At 40.4% G+C, this 24,920-nt stretch overlaps 1 protein-coding gene across 2 annotated transcripts in view; it reads right to left on the bottom strand.

The window, feature by feature from the left end:
* The window catches only part of LOC137284517 (guanylate cyclase 32E-like), a 122,603-nt gene that overhangs the window by 39,237 nt on the left and 58,446 nt on the right, over nt 1-24,920 (bottom strand). Inside the window, exons 1-2 of one of the 2 annotated variants that reach the window (XM_067816349.1) lie at nt 7,834-7,905; nt 1,439-1,876 (exon numbers count right to left, since the gene is read on the bottom strand). In XM_067816349.1, coding sequence (XP_067672450.1) covers nt 1,439-1,876; nt 7,834-7,884 — 489 coding nt within the window. In that variant the 5' untranslated portion in view covers nt 7,885-7,905. Of the gene's footprint in view, nt 1-1,438; nt 1,877-7,833; nt 7,906-24,920 lie in introns of those variants that run through there. The other variant, XM_067816350.1, reaches the window with a different exon arrangement.

Raw genomic sequence — 24,920 nt, 5'->3', positions numbered from 1 at the left:
TTAATGGTTGGAGCCATTTCGGACAAGTAACGTGAGACTTGAGGAGTCGTGATTACTAGAACTTATGGTCGGATGAGGAACTTACGTAGGAAGTCTAAATGGTTCCGATGTCTTATTTTGAAACACCGTGTTTGGTTTTGATGGCAGTTTCTCATCTAAAATATGTACTCGAAAAACAGGAAAGCGTCATGGTAAGATACAGGAACTTTTAAAGGTAGTGATGTGTCATTAGGTTCCATTTGACGGCTAGGCAAGTACACATTAAATAAAGGCTTTATTACTTAGCAAGTCTTGTCTTCTTACTTAGCAAAGACAGTGGTGTTAAAGACCTTGTCTACTTACTTCGTAAAAACAATGGTGTTACAAGTCTTGTCTTCTTACTTAGTAAAAACAATGGTGTTACAGGCCTTGTCTTCTTACTTAGTAAAAACAATGGTGTTACAGGTCTTGTCTTCTTACTTAGTAAAAACAATGGTGTTGCAGGTCTTGTCTTCTTACTTTGTAAACACAATGGTGTTACAGATCTTGTCTTCTTACTTAGTAAAAACAATGGTGTTACAGGTCTTGTCTTCTTACTTAGTAAAAACAATGGTGTTACAGGTCTTGTCTTCTTACTTAGTAAAAACAATGGTGTTACAGGTCTTGTCTTCTTACTCAGTAAAAACAATGGTGTTACAGGTCTTGTCTTCTTACTTAGTAAAAACAATGGTGTTACAGGTCTTGTCTTCTTACTTAGTAAAAACAATGGTGTTACAGGTCTTGTCTTCTTACTTTGTAAACACAATGGTGTTACAGGTCTTGTCTACTTACTTAGTAAAAACAATGGTGTTACAGGTCTTGTCTTCTTACTTAGTAAAGACAATGGTGTTACAAGTCTTGTCTTCTTACTTAATAAAAACAATAGTGCTAAAGTGTTACGGCTATATTGTTAGAAATACGACTGTTAGAAGGGCACTAAAAGATTGTTACAAAATTGGGTATATTACTCTATGTCGTTGCTACTTGCTGCAGGATTAATTACTATGGTATTCTGGAAGTGTCAAGGGCGTGATTACTTTAGCATTGCTGTATTTGTAGTTACAGTCCAATTAGCCTCCGTAGTCAGACATGTACGAACGCACACAAAGACGCATAATGGTACGCACACACGCACGCTATATGCTTGAAATAGTCACCTCATCATCTCACCTCAGGGGCGGTGGGGTAGCCAGGTGGTTAACGCGTTCGCTCGCCACGTCAAAGACCCGTGTTCGATTCCCCACATGGGTACAGTGTGTGAAGCCCAGTCCAGGTGTTCCCCGCACTGATATTGCTGGTATATTGCTACAAGCATAGTCACTCACGCACTCACCTCAACTCACAATTTAACCAAGAACTGTCTTTATCAACATTTTTGTATTGTTAAGTTCTTTATAGCACAAGGATCTACGTTACTCACATAGGCAATATAGGGGATATCAAGAGCCGTAGCTACGCTCGCTATACAGGAACAGTAACGGTCAGGTCCGAAGAAGGCTGTGACATTGTGTGAAGCTGCCACATCCATCATTTGCTTGTAACCAAGGACATCACTCCCCTTGGTGTCTCGAAGCACATACTTCATCTCAATTCCGTATGGGGACAAGTTCTCTCTGTGGTCGTCCATAGACAAGAAGAAAGCCCCGCCGACGTGTTTAAACCCGCTATTGTGTTCAGTTAGATAGGCCAGAGTGATGGTGGTGTTGGCTGTGGTGAGTGGTGACAGGACCCCCACCGCCATGACGGTCAACCAGAAGATGACCGATGGTGACCACATAGCTCTGGTGTGCACGTTGTCTACTTTGACCATTGGTTGTCCCCTTCTTCCCCCATAACGGTATCCGTGTGGACTGAGGTCCTGGAATAAAAAAAGACCATCTCAGGTTATTTCGAGACATTTCATATTTTTAAGCGTCTCTGCTCCGGGTTCTGTTTTGACGTTAAAATACACAATATCCCCAGTTTATCGTTTATTGTTGCACGATTAATGGCCTATGCAGCTCTTTAAATTTTTAACAATAGAGATAACATTACCCATTCAATCCTCTTAGGTGTAATTGTTGTGCTCTGTTTAGCCGTCATGGAGACGATAAAACAAAAGTTTTATCACGGCAATTTGAGCTTCACTAAAACAGTAATAACTTTGAACCTAGCAACTCTGTTTTCGCAGTTAGTTTAAACGTCGATCTTGTAAACATGTTGACATAAAATATAAATGATTGAAGTACTGAATATTACTTAATTATAAATAAACCATATATCAATAATATAATGTATGAATGTAAGGTAATTTTAGAAACATCACATTGATAAGTATTGATCGATATTAGAGAACAGTTTCTTGTGTGATAGTCAGATGTCATTACAAAATAATCAACCTTTCAATTATGGTCAATTTAATATTCCGAAGGCGTGCTGGCCAGCAAGACCCTGTTCCGGTACGTTTTCAACGTTGATTGGTTTGGTTGTTGTTTAAATAAACGTCTAAAGGGAGCTATAGTTTCTATTGTTTCCTGCTTATTACGGCTTAGTCTCTCACGTGATTTGTTTGCTTGTTTGTTGTTTTACGTCGCACTCAGCAATATTCCAGCCACATGACGGCGGTCTGCAAATTAACCAATCCATTGCTCAACAGCACGAACATCGATCTTCTCAACTCGGATACGATGACAGGTGTCCGATTCCGATTGCCGCTCCTTACAAGCACGAGTTGTTGAAGACCAAATCTACCCGGATCTTCACGGGTCAACGTTTACTGGATGCTAAAACCACACTAAAACGTGTGGACTGACTGACTGCTCTGGGTCAGAATATCGCTTCTGTTCCAAGTAGGTACGAATGATTTCCGGGTCATTTTTCAAACTAACTCTGACCAATAGTCCTGTATCAGCTTCAGCTGCTTCTCATGGAACAGCAACACCACGACATAACTGAAATATATTTTAACTGTTAAGGTTGACTTATGAAGAGTATTAAAAACGTAATTACACATTCATAAGGTAGAAACGTCCACAAAATATCATATATTTTTGTCCTTTGGGAGGAACCCAAAACATGAGGATGAATTTAAACTCTCTCTTATAAAAGAATATTTAAACTTTGATGTGTGAGAGAAGCTTTATGAGGTGTAATGTTCATCTTTTCGCAATGAGTGACGAAAAATATTCACTTGGTTGTCGAATAAAAGAAATGTATCCATATCCATATGGCCATGTGAGTACCGTACATGACTGATTCACTTGTACTGTTCGGGGCGTGGGCTAGCATAGTGGTTAAAGCCTTCGCTCGAAGACCCTGATTCAGTTCCCGACATCGGCACAAAGTGTGAAGCCCACATGTGGCTTCCCCCGCCGTGATATTGCCGGAAAATAAAATGAGGCAACAAAGTAACCTCACTAACGTGTAGTCTTAATAATCAAGTGAGGTCTGGTAGGGACCGTCCGCTCAGGCCTCTGTATCTGATATAAGACAACGCCGCTTACCAACCCCTCCAGATTCAGTTGGTTATGGATCCTGACATGATGCTGATTACTCCATATAGGAGAAGAACAGATGAGACAATGTGTTTTTCTCCTATGCTTTATCATTCATGGTAATCTGACTCGTCGGGTCGATACACCATCACTATTCGACGAGTACAATAATTGATACCCTATCGGATTACCTACCCTTCTAATGATGAAGTGATTGCTTTGTGGATTTATTGACGACCAGATATGTCACCAATTTTTCATGACGTTGAATCTTATTAGTTTGCCTGGACACTGGGTACTGATTTTTTTTATAACGTCACCATGTTATTTTATGACAACCTAGATGTGCCTTTATTAAAATTGTTGTGCTGCAGAATTGTACAAAATTTACAAGGATTCACAAATGTGTCATATCACATTTTGAAAGTAAAGGAAGTAGATTCGAAACATTTTAAAGCTGTAAGCTATGTTTCTCTTAAACAGAAAGTTGGCTTCCAAGATACAAAAATTCACAAAATAGAAACGCAATGTTTCCCAAGCTGAATACTTCACACGACACATGCTATATTCCCCGTGTTTCACAAGCGAGATGCTGAATGATTCAGAAGACGTTTTGCAACTTTTCAAAGGCACAATTCCAAGTGTTCAGGAGCTGGAATGTAACTCTTCAAGAGCCAAGATACCCTCTGGCTCTGTAGCTAGATGGCCAGTGCCTCGTGTGCTACATTCCAAAAGCTGAAAAAGTCTTAATAATTATATTTAAGCATGTTCATGGCTAACTAAAATGGGATAACCTGCTCTTATCTGTCAATGTAATGGTCATATTTTAATGGCGTCCTACACCCGCCAGCAAGTTCCTGTTTAGACCTTACTCCAAGTCACGGCAACTGAAACCAGAGTGGTACCAAATCAACCGATCAATTAGAAGATCAGTCAGTATCAGTATTACACTTGCTTCCATAGACACGTGTTGCGAAAAAACCCATCTGTAATTCAACAGACATTCCTCATAGGCTTCACGATCACTAGAGCTGTAATACAATGTCATTAACTAAAACTGTAAACGTAAACCAATGGCAGGTTTTAACGTGAGGGTGCTTCCGAAAACACATTCTAGTGATTATACTGAAGCCTCCCCAGCCATTCCCTAAGGGACCCGAACTTTAGAGTAGATCCAAGTGTCTTCAGACTAAACAGTACTTTTCAATTAGAAACTCATAAACCGTTGACATTGCTATGGAAGGGTTGAGTTCTTGATAACAGGCCTGATACGTGACCAAGCTTAACCCCCATTCTCTATGACCCCCGGGCCCCTCCCACTTGCACCTGCGCCTGTCCCCAGGGTCCAGCGCAAGGTAAACAAGCAGGACCAATCTCACCCAGACGGACACGGCCAAACAAGGTTAATGCGTGTAATGGTCCAAGTCTGACCTGCAATTTTCCGACCATCTTGTACTCTAGCCACTTACTGTCGTACAAACGATATTGTTGAGGTGATTTCCATTGTAATTGCAGGCACTGCGCCTCACGTCTACATTAACCAAGCCCGCGGGCATAGCCCTTCTATGTAGGAATGCCTTGATACACTTCTCTACACGCGCAAATTGCTTTCAAAGAGGTTCTCGCGGATATGTACAGTTTGTGTGCTAGCGTCTTCATTTGATTGATGTCGGTGGTGATAGGTACGGAAGCAGCGTGCTCTGCTGTGATAATTAAAAGTCATGGGCAGATATTCACCATGGTCAGTTGATAGTTTTGGTCGGTTATTCGTATTTGGATGAGACCATACTAAGGTTAATATTTGCTCATTTAAGATGAAATGCTTTTGTAGATTTGGTTTATATTCAATTTCTTTGAATTCCTTATTTTGTGTTTATTATTTAGTCTTTAATGCATATTCAACAAGTAATCGAAACTGGTGAATAACCTTGATTGGCGACTTAAGAGGCCTGATGCCAATTTTTCAGATGTTCATTTGCGGACGTTCAAATACTAAATGTGAAATTAGAGATCCGGCGTTTGAAATGCTATACTCTCTGATACATCTATCTAAACGTTTCAGAATTCCAGAGTCCAAAGCCTCAGAGGTCCGTTGTTTCTACAGCCACTTGAGCACACCCGTGATTATCCGGGTTACAAATGGTCATTCATTACCCATGTTTTTAGGAGGCGAGTAACCGGATCGGATGGTCAGGCTCGCTGTCTTAGTTGACACATGTCATCGTGTCCCAATTGCTCATGATGTTGACGTTGATCATTAGATTGTCTGGTCCAGAGCATTTACCGACCGCCGCAACATAACTGTGATATTGCTTAGTGCAGACAAACAACAAACAAACAAACAAATCACTTAAGTAATAAGTAGGAAATAATAGAAACAATAGCTCTCTGTAGCGTGTGTTGTTTATTTGATTATATATTTAACCGGTCAAGTAAGTAAGCGTTAGTCTATCCACAAAACAAATTATTCTGACGCCTAGTCAGTTCACCTGTACGGATAGGACCGGGTTGTTTTCAAAAGAAAACTAAATTAAATTAAACTTGCGAATTCAGTTTTACCTCAGTCGTATTTGAAAAATAAAATTTCACTAAATTACCCAACCACAATTATTATTGTCCTCCCAAGGGACAATATTATACATAATCAGGTTTGTGGAGTGTGGGAAGAGAGTGTGGGACTTTTAACAGATAAAGAATATTTGGGGTCATTGTGTCACGACACAAATTTTTTATACCAAGTAAGAAACCGTAGAGTATATTTTCTCTCTCTTTCATGACATCCACCGTTTTCAACAATTGCATTATCCTTTCGGCCATGTAAATTATTTTTTTAAAAATATTTTGCGGAATCATTCAATTAAATTCTCATTTAACCCCACCTCATACAGTTTATCAAATTGTTTATCCGTAATAAAAACAGAGTAAAACTGACCCAGTGTTTGCTTCCCCTAGCTCCAACTGGCTGTGATGACCGCCAATGTGTGCATGATGACGGAAGGCGATTGTTGTTGCCCTGCTACATGATCGTAAAATAGGGGCTATAACTCCACCTCATCACCTGGCTTCTTCATGTGCCTGCATACCATGGACGATTAAATGCCGTCAATCTGCTTTTTCGCAATTTGGGCTTGTGCGCGTTAATAGGGCCATCATTGCCGCGTGGTACGGACATGTGGCAGTGACGCGGGTGCTTTGATGCAATTGATTTTAGCTTCGCGTGAAGCATATCGCTTTTGACACCATAAAACCTCAAGTGTCTAACGTGATTTGGGGGGACTCCCAGAGCGTCGGTGTAATTGGGCGGGGAAGTGCCCCTTCGTTACAACATCGTCTTGAGCGTTCACAGGATGGTATACTGGGACAGCCACAACGGTATTCTTATGACACAACCCCCGTTGATGTTAGAAGATTAAAGCGAGGTGTAAATATAACATGTGTCAGCCAACGCACATTTGATGAAAACAGGAGGTTATATGTATAGATTGTTTGTACAGCGAAGTCTCTTATGGTCGAAACCTGCCAATCCGAACACTTTGATCTGCCAACTATTGACTGGGATATAATATAATATACAAAGGGATATACCCCTCATTGATTCTCTTTGAGACAACGCGGTAAAACTTCGTTAGAAAAGATCCTGTTAAACTGGACAGCCCCATTTGATAGCACATACCTATCTATCTATCTATCTATCTATCTATCTATCTATCTATCTATCTATCTATTTGAATTGTATACAGAAGAATATATATACGTTTGTTTACAAAATAATCATACGCCACCAAGGAATCGAGCGACCTTTGCTTGAGGCTGAAGTCCCTTGGACCTTTGAACAGAACAGGAAAACCTGGTCAGTCCGGACAAATCACCCTGTCGACGATCTTGAGGCAATTTGTCCAGAATGTATGTGTATGGATCCGTCGAGTCCCACTGCTGTTTGTGGAGATGTCAACTAACGCGTATCAATACTAGTAATATAATTTTACAACTTGAAGGTAATATTAACAATGATGGCAATTATAGCTATTTAGGTCAAGGAATCTATGCGCAGTATTTTACTTCCTGTTTTTATTTCCTCAGTTTGCACATGTATGCTGAAGGAAGTCAATTTGAATGTTACACATAAAGGCGCATAAAGAAATTCATTTGATCAAGTCACATGGAAGAGATACAAAACATATGCATACAACTCGATTTCGAAATTGAGTTCAACCTTTTGGTAGTTTTTTTGTGCTGGAATCCATATCCGGTAATATACTTTTGTATTTAACCCAATTATGTTTCTAATTATGGATGTAACCAGGGCTAAGAAAAGACGGGAAGCAGTAAGTAAAACACTTACCAGCTGGAAAAGTAAGAGTGCATAGAACACTGCGGATAAAACAATCCACATCGAGGTCGGTGAGCAAATTGCCACTATGCGCAGTTTACTTTACTGACAATACTATCACGGTGTAGTGGAAGCCCTTCACTTCCGGATTCTGTATTTACACTTCCGGTTTCTGTGAACCGTCATCGTATATGGTAGTTTCCTGCTGACGGGGCATGTGAACACGCCTCTGTGTTTATTAAGCAACGTAAACACGCCTCTGTGTTTATCAAGCTACATTTATAATAAAATAAAACCTAGAAATGTTTAAGATTTAGTTCTCTCATTTTATTATATTATGTGATCTTGGGGTTTTGATAATGGTTCAGTGTTGATAACGATTTATATTTTCTGTGAAAGTGAAGTAATATATCTCTATGATCACAGCGAAAATAGTAAAATACCCCCTACCTGTTTTAGGGTTCAAGTTATAGGCGGATCCAAGGGAGGGAGGGAGAGAGAGAGAGAGAGAGAGAGAGAGAGAGAGAGAGAGAGAGAGAGAGAGAGAGAGAGAGAGAGAGAGAGAGAGAGAGAGAGAGAGAGAGAGAGAGAGAGAGAGAGAGAGAGAGAGAGAGAGAGAGAGAGAGAGAGAGAGAGAGAGGGGGATCATACACGAAGACCTAGAATGGGATGGTATACTGATACACTCATTAGATTTTGCTATCCCATCATTCACCGGAGTTGCAAATATTTCCGACAAACGTGACACGGATCTCACATTCATACAAAGCTCACATGTTCTGAGATAATGGATGCTTTGTTTAAACCGGCGTTCACCTCAACTCATTCACCTATTCTGTCATTCACGTGACTTCCGTTTAGCTGAAGCTCTGGCAGATTACAGTTGTTACGAGAGTCTATTTTCTGTAATTTGTATTATTATTGATTCCGTTATAATTATTATTGGGTCACAATGTTTAGAGTGATAGTTATTATGGGTCACACTTCGTATCATTGGTAATAGTGTTTTAGCGGCACGCCTTTACGGTAGCACTTTAGGGTTGTCCCCCTTTGGTGTGTTTTGACTGTTGCCGATCGCGTAGCTTCGATACTTCGCTGGAATGCTCAAGAATCAGTGACTGTGTATATATACGGCTGATTGTTGTGTTGACACACACACACAGACGTAGACTGGAGTTGTTCATCATTCGACTTATATACTTGTCTGCCTCTTCATCAAGCTAGAACTTGTTGATATTATATTTGTGACCCATTACTTTAGATTTGACTCATTTGCATTGTACTAGAAACCTCATTAGTGAATCGTTGTATCTCGCTCGTTGGTCAACACATTTTATTAAGTATTTTAGACTTTTCGGTGTTATATTTTGCTGGTTCTGAGGAGATTTCTTATACCTTTTGTCACGGCAAATAAAAAGTATTAACCGTAACACAATATTTACTCCGCATCATCGATCGCAAGTGCTTTTTCACCTCACCTCACCTCACCTCACCTCACCTCATCTCACCTCACCTCACTTGTTACTCAGAGGAACACGACTTCCGTTACCAGGGGTACAATCAAATTATCTATTCACCTAATTTCAATACTTAACAGTAGATTTAACTTACACTTACCTGACAAATCGTAAAAGTTCAGATTGTCTTCTGCAAACTATGTTTGTTGTAATTAGTTCATAGCAAAAAAACAAAATACATCTACAGTGAAAAGGAGCCCTGTGACTTTCTTCAATTTCAGACAGAGGAAATCTGGACTTGCCACATTTTCTAGACTTTCGCGGGTTTTCTTGGATATATTAGCTTCATGGCCTGCATGGCAGACTGTCGTAAGAGGTGACTAACGGGATCGCAAAGTCAGGTTGACTGCTTGAATATTGTTTTTTGCTTCGGTAAACAGCAAACACAATTTGGAGTCCCTGGAATTGCACATTCTCCTTTAATAAATACCGTCTAAATGAGTAAATGTTTTTGTGGGGACAGATAAAATGTGTCTGTCGGAGAACTGCGGCACTTGACGTACCGCACACCGCACACTATAGTAATCAAGGGTCAAAATAGGCGCTGCTATAGGTCAAAAGTAATTTCTGGTGATAACGCTGTGACTTCTAAATGCAAATAACATATTTCCATTTCTCAGTGACAGTGTTCTCACCAAGTCTATTACAGTGGGCAAACAGACTGACCGCGGTTCCAAATGTCGAGCCTCCTTAAGTAAGAGGCCAACCCCAGCTGAAGGGCCTGGAGCCTTCTGTGATAGACATTATACGTAGTGGAGGAATCAGGGGCTAGAGAAAGGGGCAGCTTTTGTGGGGACATCTTGACCTATCAGATGATGAGCTTCAATGGTCAGAGGTGACGGGGCAGAGGAGAGAGTGATTACTCTTAAATATTATTAATGTGCTGACCTACATTGTCCTGCTACATGCATCAATAACAGATATTCGATATTACAATTGATGGAGACTAGTATGGGTACATACATTGACTTGGGTTAGAATCCACAAAGGGCAACCGCGCTGGTGTGACTCACTCTGAATACATTCTTCATAGCAGTTATTAGTTATCAGCTCCATGTTAATCCAACATAACCTAGTTATTGTTAACTCTAATGCGTTTAAAAACATGTGTCTTTATGATCTCTAAATACATTATGTTTGAGATCTTGCCAGTATAGGGTCAGATACATACATAACACGGGAACACACTTAAGTTCGCAACTTCAAACTAGCGTGCCTATCAATTACCGATAACTGGTCCAGGAAGACGGAAGAGCACTTTATTCAATATTTTTGATTCCACAAGAAGTAAATTCAATTGAGATGTGAGAGTCTCCAATTATTGACATATAATGGGAAAATAAGTATGGTGAGGCTTTTTTAGATAGAAGTTGTTCGGTCGAAATGTCGAAATGACGTTATTCAGAGTTGTGTCTCTGTAACACGCCCAAACCCGGTATTCCCGTTCGTCTTGAAAATGTTTCTGAGATTGTCGACATCATACCGGTGCTAGTTGTATTTTGTCCTTCGTACTTCTGTACTAAATTTACGCTGACACACTGTGATGTTATAACCAAATTGCAAGCCGCAACTCACTCTTTCACGAACATAGAATACCTTTCTTTGGTAATACCATATAACACTCTCTCATTAAAATGCAGGATTCCCGATCCTCAAAGCATTCTTAACGTTATGACCTGTCGTAAATTACCACGGGATTACGAATATCGTAGCGCTACGAACTAGTGCTGTAACGATGCATCCAACTATCGATGGATTGCAATTTTTTGAGTCTCTGACAGCACTTAATCGATGGTAGAAACGATAAACTGTCGATGTAACGATCGCGTGTGTGACTATCTATAGTTTAGTAACAGACGTTTGTTGATATAAAGATAAATGCGCAGGAAGTACCTTATTCGTTTACTTTCATTTAGAGTTATCTGTCCCTGTTTCCTCTTGAATAAACATGCCGAATACAAATAGCAATACGTAATTGCCATAGGTGGTCCAAATAGACTATCGCTATGGTAACAGCATTTTCCAGTTAATATCACGAGGAAGAAACAAAAATGAATTCCGCAGGTTTGTTTCCAATAATCTGCCATCTTCGCATCAATATATGAAAGACCGACAATACGAACTGGAACCAACTAGACAACTGGTAGTGGCTTTCCGTCTCGATCGTAAGTAGTTTTGACCATTAAACATAATGTACAGCTGTATTCCATTCACATTCAAATGTACACAGCTTTTTTCACTTTGGCGTGATAATAACACGCATTAGTTGTTATTGATGTCATAAGGATCTGTTTTTTTGTAAATTATTTGGAGCGTCTGCCAAATTGGTAAATGCGTGCAAGATTGATGTTCTGTTCAATATTTAGGATGCAATTTGAGTATAATATCGTTCGAAGAAAATGTGCATATATTTTTTGTTTTATTGTATTAGTCAACGAATACTCATAAACATGCTATGTAATAACTGATATACTGGTTATTAAGCCCTAAAAGGAAAGGGAATACGCCGATGAAACAATAATCCAGCCGAAATTTACAAATATCCAAGACCTACGGTGTTCAGCAGATTCCTAGTTAAGATAGAGGGTATGAGAGTAGGGTAGAGAGGCGAAATAGAAATTGAGATTTGATGTCTTGACCTAGGTTTCGCTGTACAAAACGATCTTGTACAAGGTGATCGTAACGCCATACTGTAAAGGAGAATACTAACGAAAACAAGCCTTTTCATAGGGGTAGAGACATTAAGACAGTCATCTTCTAAAATTGAACAAAAATCGCAACAAACACACGACAAGCGTACTCGTATTGCTCGTGCAATCCGCCTACAGTGAACAGCCAAGAGTTGACACGACAGTTTTTACCTGTTGCGGATGGCTTTCTCTTTGGTTTTCATCTCACAACTTAACGGTGTCCATGGATTCTGATGCAAAAAAAGATAATAAGATGTTCCTGGTGTCATTTCTGAAGTGGATGTTTGACCGTGCAATTACATATTGGAAGACAAAGCTCCTGCTGAAGCTGAAGAATAATAATCAGGCTTGCGATACTCGCAGCACTAAAGTAGCTCTATACAGCGGTGAAAGTGAGGAGTACTGTAAATGCGGTATTTGTGTATTATTAAAAATATGTTAATTGCGGAAATGTTGGTAAGGTTTGATGTGGGGATAAGGCGGAGACAGAAAGTGGTAGCTATAGATCAATGTGCCAACAGGGTTTCAGCTCAAATAGCAATGTTCCACCAATACCGCTGCGGGGGACAAGGATAATGGGAGTCACATATTGTACACAGTGAACTCGGGAATTTGTCTTGTGACTAGGCGATCTCTTACCCTCTTGTTGTCACGCCGACTTTGCAGATTACATGTTATCAATTCCCGTGGTTTGTCACCTTCAATAGTTTCATGTATACGCATTTTTGGTCAGTGTTAATTAACATCAGGTATATGTGTCAACGCTCATCGTATGGGTGTATGTGCTCGCGCTATCGACCTCTAAGTCACATGACCCAGACGAGTACTTACAAGCTGCCTTGACGTAACTGTCTTACGGCTGACTTAGAAGTGGCCCCTCCCTAACGCTGTTTGCTTTGTTTGTTTGTTGTTCAACGACGCACATGGCAAAATTACACCTATATGACGGCGGCCCGTAAATAACTCTAGACAGCCCAGTGATCAACAACATGAGCATCGGTCTCGCTCACCTATGGGCGAACAGTGTCGTTGGTCGCATCTTTCAACGCCAGCACGTGTTGCTGAAGACCAATTCTAACTCTTCTTCTCCACCTAACATTATGTATAACTTTATCACAATCTACGTGAGAGAATATTAGTGAGTGAGTTAAGTTTTACGCCGAACTCAGCAATATCCCAGCTATATGGCGACGGTCTGTAGATAATCGAGTCTGGACCAAACAATCCAGTGATCAACAACATGAGCATCGATCTGCGCAATTGGGAACCGATGACATGTATCAATCAAGTCAGCGAGCCTGACCACCCGATCCCGTTAGTCGCCTCTTACGACGAGCATAGTAGCCTTTTATGGCAGACAGGTGTTGCTGAAGGGCTATTCTACCCCGGATCTTCACGGGTCGACACCTTACTGTGTCATAACTGACATTATAAGTCACCATGTAATAAATAATATATTAATCACGGGTATTTTTTGAGAAACCTTGACGCAGAGAACATAAGCTTCTTCCACTGACATTATTAACAAAAACGTTTCTCTTGTCAGATGCGATAAATGCGACTGTATAAATGTAAGCGACAAACGTCTTTCCATATTCATACAGAATATCTGACAACAGCAGAGTCGATAATAGGATTCTTTCTGCATCATCAGCAAGTGTTTATGAATCACTGTCAAAATAGTGATGATACGAGGCGTTCACGAAAAGGGTTAGCCGATCCTGACCCACCGGTGTCACCCAAAACCAGGATCATAATTAGGAACTCTACCACGACAACTACTGAATTGGTTAATAAAAGTCATTCAGAGGTAAATAATCACGTTATATACCTCTGATTTTCTAAAACAGTATGTATTTATTTTAAAGGTATATAACGCGTTCAGTTTCAAATCAAGATATTGCGACACAGTATGTTTATCTCCTAATTATAGTGAACAGCAAAGAAAGGCATCTCTGCCTTTATCAAGTCTTTTTTTAAAAAAACACAACTTACACATGAACGCTTACCTTTATGAGATCATTTCATTTTTGCGAAACATGCCTTTCTTTTGCTGTTCAGTATAAAAATGGCTCTTTTCTAAATAATAGCAACAGATTCCGTGTCTCACAATCGTGGACTCATGTATACAAGATGAGATTGTGTATTGCTGAGTGGTGAAACGTGTATCTATTCCTGGATCTGTTTACTCTCACACTATCTCTTATTTGATTTCGTGTCTGACGTTGCAGAAAAGGAATTGCCACAGGTCGAGGAGTTCTTTGGTGTTCTGTTATTCCACCCCAAACCATTACGGAACCATTGCCAAAGCGATTCCTCTCCAAGACACAGGCCTGTGCATAATGTTCTCCCACGCGTCTATAGACACGTTGACGTCCATCACTATGGGAAATGTTAAACATGGACTCATCTGTAAAAACAAACATTTCTCCACCAAAACAAGAGTTTGTGGAGATGCTTTCGGCACCACATTCGGCGAGCTTGTCGATGACGTTGTGTCACGGTAGGTCGAATGGCGGGACGTCATGGTCTGATCCCGTGATAACGTAAACGTTGTCGAACTGTGTTGGGGTGAATACGGCAAAGTCCTGGGATGGTCCGGGCAGTTACCACTACAGTCTGAAACCTGTGGCGAAGATGGGTCACCCTTATCCATCTGTCCTGTCTTGGCGTTGTTACACGTGGACGTCCAGAACGTCATTTATGTTCTGATAGCGTCTCACCAGTGCAGAAATGTTGTTCCGGTGGCAGTGGAAATGTGCAGCCACCCACGGACCATCCCAGTGGCCTCATGATATTGTGCAGACGTTAGCCTTGGCATGCTATGCGTAGCAAAAGCCGTTTAATTTTTTGAACGATCTCAAGAGCAGGGGTTGAGGACAGTATTGTGTGGCATTCATTTGCTCTGTTTCTCTTTCCCGGAATGCTCGTGCAACAACGTATTGCACGTCTCAAGGACGAAACCGCTGACGTCAAGGAACGTGGCACGTGCATGCATGTTGGATTCATGTCACTAATCTCTCAGTTTAAATCCTTATGTGTCTACACAGGCTTGATAAATTTAATTTTTTTTGTATGCAGTTTCTATATGTGCCTACTATAGTTTTATCTTTGAAGGTCAGTCGTGTGAGGGAGGAATGTCCGGAGTTGTCCACTTATCTCGACACTTTGGTGTTGCCCGTGACAACGGGTTATGGTCCTCGTGATTTCTTTGTCGTTTCAAGTCGCCTACAGCAGTATTCTAGTCATGTGACTGCGGTCTCTATATATTTGAGCCTGGGCGACACGAACCAGGAAGTAACATCATGAGCATCGATCTGTGAATACTTGATGTGATAACCAAGTCAGCTTCTACTTTCAGCTGTAACTAGCTGAGTGTATTTTTGTTTATTTCTTGCTTATTTATATCACTGCGGGTCAACTGTGAGTGTGTGTGTGTCCGGAGTTGTCCGGATCTCGGGACACTTTGGCGGCGGATTCTGATGCTCACAAACATACAATCTTGATTTGTTTGTCGTTTAGTCTTGCTCAACAGTATTCTAGCTATATGACGGCTGTCTGTAAATAATTGAGCCTGGACCACACGAACCAATGAGTAACATCATCGATCTGTGAATACTTGATGTGAAACCAAGTCAGCGAAACTACTTCAAATATGTCAAAGAGTATTTTTTGCTTATTTCTTGCTTAACGCCACACTCAGGATTATTACAGATATATGACGGCGGTCTGAAAATAATCATACAATGCAGTGATCAATGGCGTGAGCATCGACCTACGCAATTGGGATACTATGACACGTTGATCAACCCATTCAGCGAGTTTCACCACTCAATCCCGTTAGTCGCCTCTTAGGACCAGTACGAGTTGCTGAAGATCAGTTCTAACCCGGATATTCCAGGAAACATAAACTCGGCGACTCTGGGATTCAAGCCCTGTATGTTTCTTGCAAGTGTTGAACCTGACAAAAAAATTGTGATCTGATTTGGTTAGAAGTATTTTGGATACAAACCTCTCTCGCTGTCTTAAGATATACCTGATGGCAGCAGAGTACGTCACCTAGATGTACTGGTTGTAGGGAAAGTATTTGCGAGTTGACTTCATGACGCCAAATCGCATCCAACGAAGGAGAACATTATAACGCGGCTGGCTATTGTAGTTTCAGGGTTTGCATAGACCGTTGTGAAACCTTTATTCCATTTGTCTGGATTACTTTCAAAGTGTGTTTTATATCATTTTTTTCTGATAAAGTGAGGTTTTTGTTAATGTGTCCACACAAAGGCGAGCTAAAACTGTTAAATAACGAACATGCAGTTTCGTCGATTTTCAATCAGTACATATATTATTATTATTGTTGTTGTTCTTTCCATGATCTTTCTTTTGTGTTTTGACAATATTCTAGTTGGAAAAGTTGATTGTTTTGTAATGTGTCAGGGAAGATGAATGTTTACTCCATATTATTGATTTATTCTCCCTCGCAAGGTCACGTGAATTACTAGTAGCCAGATATGGACATTCTAAAATGAGGTACGATAAATGTACCATGCACTTGCTTATGAATCTTGAGCTTGTAGTTTCATTTCATCAGCTGTATACGAATAATTTTTTTTCAAATCCTTTCGTCTTAAATGTGTGTTAAAGCAGGGGATCCGCATGGGTTCTTGTTGACATTGCTGGTAGTTATTGTCTTCTTGTGAGGGTGCTGATTAATTGTCTCAAAACATTTGATATAAATACACCAGGTTTATACTTGAAGGATATTTATGTTTGTAAGTGATGGCTAAATTTGTGCACATTCGCGAACGTATGAAGGGGCCATGCAACTCTATCTCGGGTCCTTGCAGCTAACACAAGTGCTGTAAGTCCCCATGGTGATCTACCTTCAGTTCCTGGTGGTCTATTTCGTGTATTGTCCGAAAAGTGCTATTATATAAACATTACATGCTAATTCTAAATCTCATTGATATTTTACTGTCCCTTACAGGCAGGTTTTATAACATACATCTATTCGTTATCGATGTTTAACTGGGTCACGTAAAAATATGTCTGACATAATACCGACGTGACGGTATATACTAACACACTCGAACTCAACTTGTTTCCATCAATGATTTGTTTTAATCTTTTTCCACAAACTTTGATAATAATGATAAACTGAAACAATTTGCAGTGGTTTTTTTTATTATTATTTAAAGAATCTTCTCAAGTGTAAGGATAGTTATACAGACATTGATATATGTTGTTATGCAAACCCAAACAACTAAATATTTTAATTAAGTTTGCTTGCCAGTGGGTCAAACTTTTTCGGCATTGTGAACTGACATTTATAACTGTGATTTAAGTAAACGTAAATATTCTCCCCCGTGGGACAGAAAGTCAAAATGAGTTGAATTTTGTGTCATAATACTCTAAAATTACTTTCATTCATTTACAACCCCCATAACATGGAAAAAAACATGTGTTTGGGGTGAAATTAAATACTTTCGCTCATGTGTCAAAATGTTTTTCGTCCATGGGCGAGATATTTTAAGATCGCTCTAAATTTGCCGAATTGAGTTTAAATAAGTTGTGTCATAATACTTATAATTATAAGAATGAAGATTTTTATGGATATCAACTTCTTTATGTGTTCTCACATAAAGAAGTTGATATCCATAAAAGATCTTCATTCTTATGTATTTCCACTTCTAAATGACATTCAAAGAACTTATAATTATACTTGTTTTAAATTACAACCTCCAAAAACAAGGAAAAACAAGCATTTAGGGTAACAGCAAATACTTGCTTTCTCCCCAATGGCCTAAAATGGTTTTCGCCCACGGGCGAGATCTTTTTTAAATCGCTCTAAATTAGTTGAATTAAGTCTAAATGAGTTGGCCTTTGTGCCATGATACTTGATACATTCTTGTACAACCTCCCAAACATTAATTCTGGACGAAATTAAACATTCTCGCATGGTCCACTGTTTAAATTTTGAGTTTTCGAGAAAAAACATTTCTTCATTCTTAGCACAACCACATAACAGCCGCATGTTTATTTTTGCCAAATCCCTTGAGAGAGAGAGTGGCCACAGTGGGGGGAGTTTCTGGACTTTTGTGTGTCCAGAATTAAATTGTGGTGTCTTGTATGTATTTTCTCATCGTTTATACATCATGGTTGATGCATTTAATGAACAACCGATTATTTATAGACAGAACATAAACGAAACACTTACAGGGTGGCATTCTTACGAAACACTTGATATGATCGATCATGTCTGATATTATTCAAACACCATTCCCCACCCAACCCCTTCCACCCACCTCCATATCAGGTGACATTATAACCCCCATCAACCCACCCACCCACTCACCCCACCCCCTCCTGTATCAGGTGACATAATACCACATCTGTATCAAAGTTGCCGAAATACCCTCATCCTCATATGCATGATATTAAACATATTGATCTTCTCTGTGTCGTTTCCTCTGACATTCCACATCATTGAGACTGACTCATAATAAGTTCCTTGCATCATAACAGTTGTTCCCATCACCTCAAAGAAGACAGACATTCAGTAAAGACCTATATCAAACGTGGAAACCCTCTACTTAGAGTAAATGTACCTAATCAAGGAAACACTCCTTAAATCAGTATTAGGGTAAAGAGCACAGCCATTAAACAACTCAACGACCCACAAAGGAATGCAAGAAACTAAGACAGCCTTACTAACCCTTCAGCGTTTCTGGAGAGATTATGTGCATGGTCTGATGAACTATCTGCCACTGCGGTTCGTAGTTCAGGGAGGGGTTTCTTGGGCGTGGGTGAGAGATGAGGGAGTGGGGTGGGGTATGTCAAGCACGTTTCATCCCGTAAGGGAGATAACCCCAGGCACCCTTGATCGAAATATATCTGGGGCCAAGAGATCAGCAATAAATTGTAAAGTTGTTCAGCAAACGCAACGATAAAAAAGCAGTGTCACAGTATTAGCATGAAATGTACATCGGTGCTTATCCGTCTTTTTCATCTACATCCGCGTCACCTATTGCACAAAAAGACAAGACGATATTATGGATGCACCGCAACCGGTCAGGCGTTTTTCTTTGAATAGTAAACGACATCGAATCATTAAAACACAAATCGAACGAGAGCAGCTAGGTTGCGATTTGCGACGTCTTTAGTACAAGCAAAACATGAATATATGACACTTTGTTTGGATAACGAGTTCTCATATGCATACAAAGATGTCAAGTGTCCATGTTCTTAATTCTAAATACCCATCACATCTACAAGCAAATCAGTTGATCTAAGAACACCTAGTGTCATTAATATGTGACACCCATAACACAGTCGTGTTAGTCCATTTTTCCATTACACAAAAGGTTTTGATGCTATGGGGCGATGGGTAGCCGACTGGTTAAAGTGTTTGCTCGTCACGCCGAAGATCCAGGTTCGATCCCTACATGAGTACAATATGTGAAGCCTATTTCTGATGTTCCCCGTGATGTTGCTGGAATATTGCTACAAGCGGCGTAAAACTACACTCATTCGCTCTTGTAGGTAAGGACAGAGTTTTGCTGCATGGATTTACGTTAACGTAAATGAGTGATACAGACAAAAGCATACAAATATACAACAAACGACAGTCTGAGTAAACATAGTCTCAATATTATTTCTTACACTCCTCAGTGAAGGAGTGTAACCGATAATACCCAGACTAGGTTTACTTAGATTACAACAAACGGATGTATCCATGCAAATGTAGGTCCTCATCATATTTCCATATTTTCCTCTATCGCCCTTCTTGTACTTCGCATAAAGTACAAGGCTTAATAACATCCTGTCTAAACTTCCTCATACACACTTGAACCATCACACTTATGTACCAGATCATGCAACTGATCATGAACACCCATCAGCTGGTGGATCATTCAGATGCCTCGTTATACTCTATTCCTGAGTCCGTTACACATTTCAAGCCACGGTTATTTCAATCAGTTTCTATGATGCCGAGTTTTTCATTCGGAAATCTCACCACAGCTCGGCGCCAGCAATATTATTGCACTGCCGTTGTGTCAGGAAGCTGTAACTGACGTTGATGCCAGCGGACCTCATATATTGAGGACAAATGAGGTATCATGAAGGAGTTAGCCAAGCTTGTGGTCCTCCTAAAGGAATCCACCTGGTCTAATTGTACGTAAAAACAATGTTTATCAACAATGGCACATGATTACTTTGGCATCGGGAGACTGGGACCTTCGCCCGAAGTGCCGTTAATGCCTGTTCAAGTCTGTGGTAATTGGTCTTCCTTCTGTTTGTTGGACGTCTGATGATATATCTTTGGACAGAAATGCATGAGGGAATCTGGGGGATTTGTCTGACCTGTAAACGTGAAACTGCAGAACCGATACATCATTTGTCTTTGAATATTGGTATTAAGGAATCAGACCTAAATCCAGGCGAAAGTACCTCGTTGTTAAACCATCAATACATCGACCAATACAATGGATGAAAAATGATTGTAAGATCATAATAGAAACAAACAAGAAACATATGAAAGTATAAGTATTCCTCTATTTCTTTGCAGAATTTCACTCACAGTGAATTCATCCCTTGTGAAGAAACATTTGAAAAGGAACACGTGTACTTTCTTGTGTTCCTTTATTCGTTTATTCATGTCACGGTGGTAACTGCCCGGGTTAGAATTGATCTTCATGATCTCCTGCTCGTTGTAAGAGGCCTTCCTTAGTCGGGTGGTCAAGCTCGCTGGCTGACACTTGTCATCGTATCCCAATTGGGTAAACCGATGTTCATGCAGTTGATCACTACTGCCATTTAGCTGGAATACTACTGAGTGCGATGTAACATTAAACCCACTTACTCACTAAATATATTAAACACTGAGCTGAGTTCGGCGTAACGGCGTAACGATTATTTCTGGACAACACAACCACCTTTGTATATTATTAGAGAATCAGTCTCTCCCTCTCTCTCTCTCTCTCTCTCTCTCACACACACACACACACACACACACACACACACACATAGACTCACTGTAATTAATTCGGAATACTTGCACACAAAACATGTTGTTATGGTTGGGCAGGACAACACTTATCACGAATATTTGATTCAGGGCTGAATTTACAGTGATCCTTTCATGTCGTTTCGCTGCTGGTTTGCCTTTTGCGCGATAGATGGTGCTTATTCCGGCAGACAATCGAGCCTGGATGTTCTGAGTTGCTGTTTGATGTTTTCTAAATCGGTAAAGAAGAAAATTTATGCAACCTACGGCTGTCATGGTTCTGTTGCATGTTTTGGCTTTGTATTGACAGATTTAACAGTCTCCTCAGCGGAAGCAATAACAAATGTTTAGTCTTTAATGTGAATGCCTGGAAGAAGTACCACACGTTAATTAAGTAATTTGATTAGTGCTAACATGTGAGCGCTATAAACCTATTTATAACAATTCCTCGTCACAGAGACAACAAAGACAGGAAAATGATGATAACGGTAGTGTCTAAAACCGATGCTTGATGTCAGCAATGACGTAAAGTTTCGGGAAAGAGGTTTTGGTCCCATTGGCGAAGATAAAGTCTGCAAGTGTGCGTATTTTCCTCCGATAAATATATTATCAGGATGCTGATGATGATTAGAGGTATCAAATATTGATAATACTGCTGTAAATGACCAGTCTTCTTTTCACCACTTTAAGGCCTGTTATATTTGTATGACTGTTTGTAAACCTCCTGGGGAGGTGATTGAAGACGTGGAGTATTCTTAGATGTTTGAAACCGAGAAAACAGAGGTAACGTGAAATCAAGGATTACAACACGGGCGCATCTCGGATTCAAACTCACGGTTAGTTAATTCGGACAAAACCAAGTAGTGTAACTTTGCATTTACACTAGAGCACCCTTGTCTCGATATTCATGGGACCAAGCAAAAAAATCAAGCTGTCCGAACTTCGAGACGTCCGACCTCATGCTTCGATTTTCCGCAGTTCTCAACTGCGATGATAACTTCATACTTCGTCTCAATTTCGTTTACTGTCGGCTTCTTGGGACCATGAAATCATATCGAGACATCCCTACCGAGTTCAGTGAGCTTAAACAATGATACATTATCATGAAGGACTTTTTCCGGCACCGAGATGTTATCGACACAACCGAGATATCGAGTTATCAGGGATCGACACAATGGTCTTCGACTTTATTCATAAGTACCAAAAGGATCGAATCTAATTTGGGTATAAAAAATTCATTGACCGATTCATGCAGTCTGTTTCGTCGGAAGATCGTGACTGTTTGCTTGTCCTGGTGGGATGAACTATGTGAGCTTCATTGGAAGTGCTCTGTGGTTTTAGGTGATATGGTGTGGATACCTTTAAACAAAAACATGTCGGCGAAGAAGATGAACAGCGTGTTACATTCTACACCACCTGTATGAATGACATTACAAGCCACCTGTATGAGATGATATTAAGCGCCACCTTAACAGTTGACATTATACCGTATGTCGGTGAAGAGTGAGTTTTATTTTTTTTTTCACACCGCTTTAGCAATATTCCAGCAATATCACATCACGGGAAGGACACCAGAAATGGGCTTCACACATTGTACCCAAGTGATGAATCCCACCTGGGTATTCAGCGTAACGAGTGAACGCTTTAAGCAATATGCGAACAGCGTGTATACAGCTCTCTAATGGAGGTGAAATGATATGGGGAGATGTAAAACTAGGATATAACATTTGTCTGTGTGTACCTGAGTGCGCTCGTGTGAGTGCGTGCGTGCATAGGTGTGTGTCTGTGTGTGTGTGTGAGTGCGCGCGTTATTATTGTGACATCCCCTGAGGTACAGTGTCACAGTTAGCACAGTACTGTGATTCTGACCGGGTCTTGTTTTATTCCCGAGTACCAGCCAGGGTATTAACAAGTGCCATCTGTTAACGTCTTCCGTATGACGCGGAAGAGGTTCAAACCACCGACATTCTACTCTCAGCGCAGATACTCTATCCACGAGTTCACGAGCGCTATCACCTCCAATAGTCTAGTTAATGAGTGTGGCAAGTGAAACTGCTTTTCGGCTGTCATGTTTCAGGAGGTTTCAAGACTGAAAGACAGCTTAACTCCCTCTCGAAAGAAGAAGGAAGTCCATGGCGGTAAGAACTACTACAAGAAAGTAAGTAATGAAGGATTTGATTGACATATGCTAGCACTATAAATTGAAAGACAGCTATGTTTGTGTGTATGCGTGTGAGTTTGTGTGTGTGCGTGCGTGTGAGTGTGTGTGAGTGTGTGCGTGCGTGCGTTCGTGTGTGTGTGTCGAATCTGAACCTGTTGATCCGGCGATCAACGTTGTGAACGACAACCAGTAGCGTTAGAGTGACGTAGCGTTAGAGTGACGGTAGGTTACAGCAGGTAGTAGAATGAATGAAGGGCTCTACCGTCGCGCCAAACACCACATTTCAGTCCTTCATTTGAGTGGAATGTTTAAGAACATGTGTGGTGTTCCAACTCCAACTCCAATGACAACAACATGAAACGGAATTAATAAATAGCATTCGCGTCAGTCTGTTCATGAATTCTTTTCACGATGAAGTAAATTTTCGGATCTTAAAGATGGGTTGCTTTGTCTTTACATTCATTTATTCCGTGTCGATTAAAAACGCCATGAAGGCTTTGAAGGATCACTGCAGATCAGTGATGATAACGGGTGTTGTTGATAAGCTTAGCATGGGCTCCCTACTTGCAGCAACGGTCATTCACACAAATGCAATTGTAAAAAACACCTTTTGCATTAAAAAGTAGCATGCATCCTAATACCGGCGATGACCTGTCTATAAAACCCATTAAAAAAAGAACATGACAGCATGATACGTCTTCAGACACCAATCGTCTACGTCACCGCTCTTGTGAACTCTTACAGCAGGTCACATCCAGATGAATGGCTTTTGCCATTCAATAACTGCGAGATGAATGATAAGGATTTGCTCTGTCAACCACATTAAGCATGGTCGTGTATAATATACCAGAACCGCTCATAGCAGCAGCCGAGCTTTTCTCAAACAAACTAACTTGGCTTTTTTCTAAGTGTTTACGAGATCATAAGCCATGCTGTTATTGCCGATTACATCACAGTGTAAATACAATGGCAGGTGCGCCTGTCGACACGTGAATATGGGGGGAGCTGGGTAAACATCAGAGGGGAAAAGGATGCGAAGAACATGCATGTGTTTATCATACTCTGTACGAATGTTTTACGTTAGATACAACGGACGCCTCGAGTTCTACGTCTTGCTAGTGGGAATATTTGAGACTCGAGTGAATTGATAATTCTGTTTCGCTGCTTAAGTTGTTATCCAGAAAATAAGTTGACTGGGACATTGTTGATGAAGGAAGGTTAAACAACACATAGTCTGCGTTTGCTACCTACCTACCGACCGACCGACCGACCGACCGACCGACCGACCGACCTACCTACCTACCTACCTACCTACCTACCTACCTACATACCTACATACATACATACATACATACATACATACATACATACATACATACATACATACATACATACATACATACATACATATATCAACCAGTAAAGATCCGGGTTATAATTGGACTTCAGAATCTCTGACAATCGGGTTGTCAGGCACACTGACTTGGGTGACACATCGTATCTCACTTGCGTAGATTGATGCTCATGCTGTTGATCACTGAACTGACGGGTCCCGATCATTTACGGACCGCAGCCAGGTAGCGGGAATATTGCTCAGTGTGTCATAAAACAACATACCAAATCAAACATACATACGCCGGAAGTACAGGACACGACCACTCAATTTGCAAACACCTGGTGTCATCGCAGAATCTCGTTGAACAATTCACAATATTTATTATTTAATT

This window comes from Haliotis asinina, chromosome 5 (assembly GCF_037392515.1).
Source record: "Haliotis asinina isolate JCU_RB_2024 chromosome 5, JCU_Hal_asi_v2, whole genome shotgun sequence".
In the NCBI taxonomy this organism is placed as follows: domain Eukaryota; kingdom Metazoa; phylum Mollusca; class Gastropoda; order Lepetellida; family Haliotidae; genus Haliotis; species Haliotis asinina.
This window is presented reverse-complemented; position numbering and strand designations above follow the sequence as displayed.